We start from the raw sequence: 10341 nt of genomic DNA on the forward strand, positions 1-10341 counted from the left end.
ATATCTTACATCTAATATAATTCTTTTTCTTTATTTTCTGATCATGTAATACCCTTTCTAATTTATGATTTACTTCCACTTGCCTTCATTATCTTCATTAGCTCAAATGCAAAGCACATTTAACTGGGGCAGATGAAAAGTACATTTCTCTGCCAATTCACGGTTCTTTTCTCCAATGTGTGAATATCCTGGTTATATCATCTATAATTACATAAAGCCTAGTTATTCATATGACAGCAAGATATGATCATACCAAATTATAAATTAAGTGTGGAATATCCCACTAGAATTATGCAAGTCTGGATTTGTTTTACAGCAGCATTGCAGATGGCTGCCCCATCCAAGAAAGCACTTTTGCAGTTGCTGAGCATTATATGAGATGTTGCCTTTGGTGGTGAAGCTGCTGTAAATTTCCTTCTTTCCATCTCACTCTTGGCTGCTAATTCTACTAGCACTGTTTAGCTCAGCACTCAGCTGGTGGGCATCCCAAATTCAAGATGAATAAACACAGTTAGGAACATAACAACAGCCCAGGGGAACACTGAGTGTGCACAATCAGCTGTGGAAACACAAGGAAAGGCCTTAAGACAGCTGCAGAGTAGAATACACCTTTTCACACCCCAAAGAAGAACACCAAGTAAAAGGTGTTGTCTTGAGGAAATGTCAAAGAATCCCAAAGCTACAGACCACAAAACATGAGACCCACTGTGACTGATGTATAAATAAACACTTCTGGAACCAGCATCCAATCAGATACAGACAATTTATCTTACCATGCATTTACATCAGTCCAGTTTTATTAACCAGTCCCCATCTCTTGCGATGGACTGATCAAACAGGCACAGATGACACCTAAACAGTAAACAAACTATCCTGAATTGAGAATAAACTTGTCTATAAATGTATCTGTTTGCTATTATAAATGATTCTTCTAGAATATTGCAGGGAGAAGGAGAACATTTTAAATCATAAAGATCTAACAAAGTAATTTGGTACTATTTTGAATAAGAAATTACAACAAAATTTATAGACTTGTAAAATGCAGTAATAAATTACTTACACTCAGGCATCCAGTCACATCTTAGCTGTTCTAAGGTGTGCTTAGTAATTTTTAAGAGCTACAGATGATTATGGAGTATTTTACCCAAAGATTTAAGTGCTTTACCAGTTGTTGATAAAACATTTAAAGGACACACAGAACTGCAGCTACAAAGATATCAAAGTAATTCTAGGAATAATCTGCTTCATTATGAGATGCCAGGCATGAATGTTTTTAGTTCTGTTACTAGAAACCAAAAGTAGGCAGTTAGACTGAAATTGGACAATATGAAAGTCTTGAAAATAAAATTTTTCAATCCTCTGATTAAAAGTGGCAGGTAATTGCTACTGTCATAAATGAACAGTGGATTTTCTCTGAATAGTAACATTAATTGCTTAAAAGGACTTTATTCATATCAAGTGATAAGAGGTATCAGACAAACCTGTAATAATGTTCTAAAAAGCTGAAGGAACCGCATTATGAAAAATGAAGGTTAAGTATGCAAAGCATCCAACCTTACAGATCAATGTAGTCAGTAAACATTAACTGTATTCCAGAGAAGATAGAGAAAATATATTCAAAACTGTATGCAAATAATCAGTACAGTTGATATTATCATGAAAGACATTCAGAAACATCTATTTAGAGACATAGGGTGAGCACATTAATCCTGTTATGAAATTTAGTTCCAATTTGTCCTCATTGTTAGCTCAAAGATAGTATCTGACCATGACTTCTGGCAAAGTTCCTCTTGGAAGATGCATTAGCAGATGTTAGTGATGGATGAAAAACAAGGTACTCTTGAACCAAAAACCAACCAAACAGGTAGAGAGCTGTAACAGAATAAAAGCCTTCATCCACTCTTTCTGTTCACCTACAAACAATGAAATCTTAGTCCAACTGGAAAGTTGCATCCAAGTGTTCAGGTGAAAAGAGCTGTTCATTTCCACACACAAAATAGTAAGCCCAAAGGGCAGAACACAGCAACATTCTCCTAGATTAAAAGTACCAACAGAAAGTAAGCTGTAAACTCAGATAATAAACATAAATTAAATTATGTTTGCTTTATATATATAAAATAAGTATGTTAAATCTTTAAATTGAAGGCAATGTGGGTAAAAACCTCAGTTCTTGCCAATCCTGCTCACTAGCTACACCGAGGAGATACTAAGTATAGTTTAGGGGTCTGCCTGTCCATTGTTCCTTCAAATGCAACTTATTTGTATTTTCTTGTTATTGCTAATAGAACCTCAGAATGTCACATGGACAAGTAGAAACTGAGTATTTGAAAGGTACAATATCCTTCCAAACACATTAATGGTTTTGTTTTCAGTTACTGAAATAGTAAATAGTTTATAGTAATAGTAAATAGTTTAGGAATATTTAAGTAATTTTCATTTTTAAAGAGCATGCCCACTTAGCTGAATTCTTTGGAGGGATTGTATTAATGACAATGTCAAATAAATCACCTCCCTTTCAAAGATCCATTGTGTGAACAAGTATAATATTCTGAATACAAAACAAACGTACCAAAGAGATTGCCATGTTCATTCCTCTTTAAAAAAAGCAAGTACCAATTCTTAAAGGAGTAGTAAAGTTCATTTTCCTACAAAGAAACATGTAACATTATTTTCCAGTATTCAGAACTTATAATCACAAGCTGTAAATTGCCCAATGAACATGTTCAAAATCTTACAGTTCAAACACTCCTGAAATTACAACACATAGGTAAGTTTCATTCAGCTATTGCTACAAACTTACTAAATGTCTCTGAAAATACCTCATCTCACAGAATTTCAGAGTCCCTTGCACTTCACTTTTACTAATGACATTTTAGTTAAGATTTTTTTTAAAGATGCTTAGCAAAACATCTATTTTTTAAGCCAGATACGCTATAATTTTAAGATTGATTCCATCTAATAAAATCCTTACTTGCCTGCTCCAAGAAATGAACACCATGTGTCAGATAACTGAGTTTTGTTGGTTTTGGTTTTTTTTGGTTTTTTTTTTTTTTTAAGAATGCACAGCATTTTCAGGGCTGGGTATCAAAAAGATTAGGTCTATGAACAGTGCAGTTGTCCAATGGTTCACAGGTGTTTCAAAAGAATTTCAATGGAACCTAGGGTATTTATTTACACATTCCACTGCAGCACTGGAAACCCAAACACGGCAGTTTTGAGGGTCATACATAACTATCAAACTGTTTATCATCTGCATTAAATGCTATGGAGACCAAAATAATGCATACACACAGACTTTTTCAATCTTAAAATTATTTTAATGCCCCTTTAAGTATGAGTAGAAGTATGAGGCTCCAGAGACCAACAGTCAAATATAATTCCATTATAATATTAATAATAATAAAAAAACCCAACTGACTCTGGCTTTTACAACTGGTTTCCATTACTTCTGAATTTCATACCAAAGCCAGCTTTGACAAAACAATTTAACTTCACACTACAAAGAAGGTTATGATTTACATAATCAATGTAATCGCTACATTGGCTGTAATGAATAGCAGACAAATGTGATGTAAAGGGCAGAAACTGTCTTGGAAAATCTGAGTTATTAAAAAAATTACTTAAGATTTAAGGAAGACTCAATACAGGTTTGTTTTCTCACTACAGTGCTCTCATCACCAGTGAACCTGAAGACAATAACTAACATTGACATTAGACTTCCTTCTTTTATACCACCTTTCATGACAGTTTTTCAAAGGCTTGCAGGGTTGGCCTCCTTCTGCATGCATAGAAAGGGCCTGGGCACAAAATGCCTTGTTCAGAAAGGCAACAGCACATCAAGAGAAGCAGCTCACCCAGTTTCACTCCACAACTTTTTGGTTATTTTTCTAAAGTCATCACAGAGGACCCATACCAGAATTCTGCAACCAGAATTCCACACCCAGAATTCATGATATGGAAAAGACATTTAGTATCTTTTCCACTTCATAATATTTTTTGCTATAATGACTGCAGATTTCCCATGTTATTTTGGAATTAAATCCACTGTTTATCTTTTAAGTTCACTGCTAAGCAGAACTAGCAGATACAAATTTTTGCAGATGTACCTATAGGGAAGCATGACCCCTCAACATGTCCTATAGACACTGAAAAATTTCTTGAAGTCTAGGAGTCAACTAGAAGTTTCAGCATGCAGCAGATAAACACAAAAGACTTAAAGACCTACAAGGAAGCTGAATTTCCCCACATTAGCTCTGCCAAATTGAGTGCATACACTCTGGGTCACATACCATGCCAGTGGCAGCATCCTATCAGGGCTATCACATTCCCATTTTCTAGGACTGAAATGCAGAAAGAAGAGTCAATGGCAAAGGCTCTCCAAAGCACCTTACAGAATGGAGGGGATTGCTGCCTACCAGGGCCTGGAATTTGTACAACCTCCAGATGCTAGAAAGGGTGTTGATGGAGAGAAAAAGAATCAAAAACTACAAAGACATGCAAAAGGGACCAGACAAAGATAGTTCAGGCAGGAACAAGCATGTAACAATAAAAGGAAAAAGGCAGCCACTTTTAAACAGATGAAGGTCAGTAAGCTTCCTCAGCAATGCACTACATCCTATTGCCAGACCCAGTCCCATCTTCCTACTAAACTACATTTCTAAATATTTTCCCAGGGGGAAGCTGGAGTTGGACAGGTTACAGGTACCTGGTATGTCAGCAAGCAGAGAGGCCAGAGACCAAGTATGCTGCCTGGATATACTGTGTGAGATTGCTAACAAACACTAACGTGGACTAGCTGGCAAGTAGTATAAGAGGCTTGGAAGCCAAATATTGGAGCAGCCATGAGTCTGGGCCAGATATTGGAGATTTGACTACTGAAGGGACCAAAAAGTCCATGCAAGTTACTCAAGAGACCAGGACATCTTGGACCACAGCTGGGGTGTCCAACAAATCAAGAAGCCAGCTACTGAACAGACTGAGTGAATCAGGTCAGTTACTGGAGGGATCTAAATTCTCTGTGTGCACGTGTATTTACATATAAATACATATGCATTCATTTGTTTTTCCTCAAACAGGCTTTTACCCCAAGCAGTCAGATCAGGGAAGGGATGTGTCCATGGGCACTGCTTGTGCTTGCCTGAGTGCAGTGTTCTGTATCTATGTTGGCCTATGTGACCAGTCATGTGTATGTGTATATAGGACATATGTGTGCCTATTGGGAATAATTTCCTTCTGGGAATTAGCCTTACTAATGGCTAATTAATTGGCTGGACCTTGGGACACAGAGCTGTGTTAGTTTTGCTTCAATAAGGCTTCAGGATTTAAGAGGTCTTATAACAAACAAAATTGAATGCAACTGCTAAAGCCTTCCAATAATTCAAGGTGGTAAGAGGCCCTGAAATGTTCTTTTAAAACTTCACTCACTACACAAACTATTATTAATTAAATGAACCTTAAACCATCATTATCAGTGTAATTAATTACAAAGAAACAACAGTGAAATAACAGTAAGACAGGTTTTTAAAATGCCTGAGCTGGCTCCAAAAGGAGTGATTTTCATCCATCAATGTTAGTAACACAGTTCAAGTGCCAGGCTTTCAAGATGTACTTAGCTCCTGAGGTCATACACTTGCATTCACACAACACAGAACTGTGCTGCATCTGTGGTCAGAGCACACCAGGACTGGGAAATGAAGACACTCAACCCCACAATGTTGCTCAGGTCCATCCAAGTGCACTTGCTATAGTTCAGACACTTCAGTGTCTTTGCAGTGCTTACTACCCTGGTTTTTAGAGGCATTCATTACCAGGGCACAGCTGATGAAGTGCACACCCACAAATGATCAAAGCCGGTTCTGCTCTGTGGCTGAAGTTGGCTTAATCCTTAAGTGCCCACTGGAGATACTGAAGAAAAGAAAACCTCATGAATTCTGAAAAAAACCTGAATCCACTCAGAATGGCTAGCTTTCTCTGCATGAGTTCAACAAGGTCTCCAAATTACAACACTTTCCCACTATTTAAGGTATTACAATTCTTGTATTGCACCAACTGTAGATTAGAGTGAGTTGACTATAAGGCTTTCCTGGAAGACACAAACCTGAATAGCAACACTACCAACTAGCTTCCAAAGCATCTTGGTTCTTTCCTTTTTTATTCAAAAATTTGTTTAACACTTATTCCAATCACTCTATCCAGTATAACACCGAAAAATGCTTATAACGCTGCACAATGCTTATAATAGCACTTCACAAAAATTTAGTATATACAGTCTATCATTCATAAGCTTCAAAATTCTCTTATGATATATGGTAGTAAAAAAGAAAGAGCATCTTACCAGCTTTGGGCACAGTTAGTGTTTTCTTTTCTGCCTTGCTACACTTGTCAATGCTGAAACATGCTTTTGGCTTTATTTTTCCAGTTGACTCCATAGACCGTGTAAAATTTTCATTTTGATTCTGGATACTTATTTTAGATAGCAATGAAGCATCTCCCTCTTTCTCATCTATCTGCAAAAGAGAAATAAGTTCACAATAGCATTTCCTGCATGCAGGTGGAGAGGAATAGAGAAAAGAGCAACAAGAAGGGATTTCAAGACATATTAATTTTCATTATCAAATTGTTACATAAATACATACATCTCTGCAAAACTATATGCATCACAACATGTGTGTGCACACAATACCAAACACTTGTGTAAATAGTTTATGAATTTAGTTTAATACAAGTCTTCTGTAGATAAATAAAAATTGTGCTGCTTTTCTGTGTCAATATTAAAGGTTTCAGAGAAAGTCCCTTTGCAGCAGAACTGCAACTCAGCATACTGAGACTTTACATCCTTGCTTTTTAACTGCTTTTACAAAAAAATCCAATAAAGCCCATGACAAGATGCAATCTCCACCTCATTTACACTTGGGAATTGCATTTGGGCTCAATACTGATTAATTTTATTTATTTGAAAAACATTCTTCTGCAACCACTCCACAGTGAGAGAAGCCTAACCTGAGAAGCAAGGTCAAAGGTACTTACAGCAAAGCTGTCAAAATTTGTTCTGAATAGATTATTTAAACAGAGATTGTTTGTAGTGAGCTCAGATGTTATCTTTTAATCACAATACTGTACAAAATACTTTTAGTACACTGTTCAGTTTACCTCCTTCGACTTAATTTCTTGGTCCATCTCCTTAGTTTCATTCTTGAGACAAACAGCAGTACATTTTCCTGGTGGTATAAACCTTGGCTTTTTGCCAGCATTTCCTAGGACTTGACTGGGAGCTGCAGATCGCCTCATATTCAGCTGTACTGCTCTGCAGAGTGGACAAGAAGGAAGCAGATAAAGACAATTGTAGTCAGAATAGGCTTTAAATATAAAAATATATCCATAGGTGACAACAAAAGCACTATTTCAAAATATAAAAGAGCATACAAGATCTTAAAATAACAATATTAATTCACAAGCATAGTAACATTTAAGAAAAGGTAGTATCGTTGCAATGCTGTGTTTAAGTACTAAGAAAGATCAACTACAGCAAATTCTGCAACTGAACACCTCGATTTTAATTTAAAAAGACAATAATGGAGTTCCCAACAGTAATAAATGCTCTGGAGATACACAGTATAGGGCTACTTAGCAAACTTACAGCAGTTTTATTAAAAGAAAGACAATTTTAAGCAAAACTTACTATTCTATACACTCTTCTATAATTTTGAAAAGCCCATTATTAGTGCACAATGAACAATGAATCTTGAAGGTATGTCTCATATCTGGGACCAGCATTTTGCATTAAACAGTCAATTACATTGGTCATTCAGGTTCACCATAATAAGATTAATATTCAGCAGAAAATTATCACTGAATTACAGTGAATATTATTGCTTCATGTTATGTCCACTTGAACAGTGGAAAGAATGTATTATAGGTTTTCCCTCAAAGTATAAGACCATTATTCCCCAGAAAAATCTTAGGGCAAAACCAGACATATACCAATGTTAATATGACAAAGTTTACTTTTGCAACCAATAGAAAAACAAGTTATAATCTTAATGCTTCAAAGAAGTGGACAGAAATCAAACAAAAGAAGAAAATGCCAACAGAATGACACAGCAGCCAAAATGAAGAAGGCAAGCACAACTTGCACTACAGTTACAGGTTTAATTCTCTGTTTACACGTTTATTTTAAATGATTGCACCAACAACTGGGTTAAAAATAAACTGCAATACAGATTGCAGAATCAAACTTCTGTAACATCTCAAAAGCATGTTTGCATTCTGCTGCAAGTGTGTTTCTGCACCTTTTTTGGCGCTACTCTGCACTCCAGTGGCTTCCTGGGGCACAACCACCATTATTTCCAAGGTTTGCACTGAAGTAGTGACAGAGCACTGCCAAAAGACTTTTCAAACATGCAGAGACTGGTAGCAGGAGTACTGCTCTCTCCCCATATCTGCACAACTAGCATATATATGATGCTGTTACTAGACATAAATCGCAGGGGCAAAATGGCCTCAACTGTTGTCACTTCCACTGTGGCTGTTATTAAAAATACAAGGAAAGAAGCCTCTGTGTATGCAGCAGTTCACTTAAGTTAGGCTTACCTGACAACAGTGACAGCAAATGAGTTTTAGTTAACCCTATGCAATAAGGGAGTAGCATGGTTATTATAACAGGAAGATCTGTAGCATGAAAAGCCACTGTGAACACTGCAAAAGTGTCAAGAATATTCAGGGGGAGCAGACTGCAAGTACCAGTGCTCACCACAGCCAGCTTCAGGTGCCATGGGAATCTGAACAAGTTCTCTTCCCAACCCGACACTACACAGTGATGCTTGGGAAGACATTACAGGACACCCCAGGATTCTGCAGGAGGACTGTGCATAGCATGGCTGCAGTGCTACATTAACCCTGCCCACTGCACTTGAGGTTCTGTGGGACAGAGAAGCTGTATAATTCATAAATTGCACATATCCATGACTAAAGTGCTTTGTTTCCCAAATCTATTTGGCCATTGCACTATCACTTAGTCTAAAACCATAAAAACAAACTCATTAGGAGATCTGAAAATTACTAAGACATTTGAAGACACTATCTTTGATAACTCAGTAACTTCACTGTTACCATATTACCTACGTGTAAGTAAAAAGACTGTTACAGGTTTGTGGGTTTTAAAATTAAATATGGCAGCCAGAATTACATCTTTGTTTTTTAAAATACAAGTTTTCATAAAATATAATGAATTTTTAATATGTTAAAAAAAATAACCAAAACGCTTACAATTTACTTTACACTACTAACTTTACACTACTACCTAATAGGAATAGAACATCAGGGACGTACAACAAACCACTGATGCCAGGTCCTTCAGATAAGATCAGAGTGAGTGAAGCATGGCAAGGAACAGCTCCGGACTACAACTAAATGAAAGAATATGCAAATATGCCCTTTCCTGAGAGACAGCACCGGTACACCGGGAACCATGCCCTTGCCTTACTGCTAGGTCTGGCTGCAGGGAAACAGCTGCGAGCAATGCAAAAAGCACTGCTCCGGCTTTTATTAGCAACCGTGCCTGACCAAACCCAGCGCACCACGTAACCACAGCCCAAACCGTCTCACAGTTTGTCAGGCATTGAATTCGGTTGTACTTTCTCCCTTAAGGGTACATTAGTAGCTGCATTGAAAATTAAATATGCATACAAAGAACGTTTCGAGATTTTACACATGCAGCTCAACACGGTGCGCACGGAGCTCTGCTAAAGGCAGCCACAATGCCCACCCCGGCCCAAACTCGAGCAGCTGCTCCCGGAGTGTTTGAACAGGCACTGCCGGCACAGATGCAGAGGCAGAACAGGGGCTGTGGGCAACTGCGGAGACGTGACACAGCATCACCTTAAACTGCAGGCAGCAAGCGCATCGCCTAGAACATCAGCATTACTGAAAAATCGCTTCAAACCAGAAATAGCTGTAAGGAATTTTTACAAGAGCCATGTAGCAGTAGGACAAGGGTGGGTGGCTTCAATCTGAGGTAGCGGGGATAGATTATATGTAAGGCAGAAATTCCTCACTCTGACGACGGTGAGGCACTGGAACAGGCTGCCCAGAGAACTTGTGAATGCCCCCTCGCTCAAGACCAGGATGAACGAAGCTCTGAGCAACCTGATCTAGTGAGAGATGTCCCTGCCCACGGCAGGGGGGTGAAGCGATGCCATTGGTAGGGTCTGTCCCGGGGTCGCTTCCAGCAGGGCCCGCGGCTGCCGTACCTGCGCTCCCGCCTCCGCGCTCAATTGTCCCGCCGCGCGCTCCCGGCAGCCCTGCGGCCGCACCGCGCCTGCGCCCCGCCAGCCTTCCCTTCCC

At 38.4% G+C, this 10341-nt stretch overlaps 1 protein-coding gene across 4 annotated transcripts in view; it reads right to left on the reverse strand.

Moving 5' to 3' along the window:
- Nucleotides 1-10334, reverse strand: part of RAD54B (RAD54 homolog B) — a 62252-nt gene extending 51918 nt beyond the window's left edge. Inside the window, exons 1-3 of one of the 4 annotated variants that reach the window (XM_021543212.4) lie at nucleotides 10248-10334; nucleotides 7150-7303; nucleotides 6335-6506 (exon numbers count right to left, since the gene is read on the reverse strand). In XM_021543212.4, coding sequence (XP_021398887.1) covers nucleotides 6335-6506; nucleotides 7150-7287 — 310 coding nt within the window. In that variant the 5' untranslated portion in view covers nucleotides 7288-7303; nucleotides 10248-10334. The other 3 variants (XM_085572341.1, XM_085572342.1, XM_085572343.1) reach the window with 3 other exon arrangements.
- Between the last annotated feature and the right edge of the window lie 7 nt (nucleotides 10335-10341).

Source organism: Lonchura striata, chromosome 2, assembly GCF_050655825.1.
Source record: "Lonchura striata isolate lonStrDom1 chromosome 2, ASM5065582v1, whole genome shotgun sequence".
NCBI classification, from domain to species: domain Eukaryota; kingdom Metazoa; phylum Chordata; class Aves; order Passeriformes; family Estrildidae; genus Lonchura; species Lonchura striata.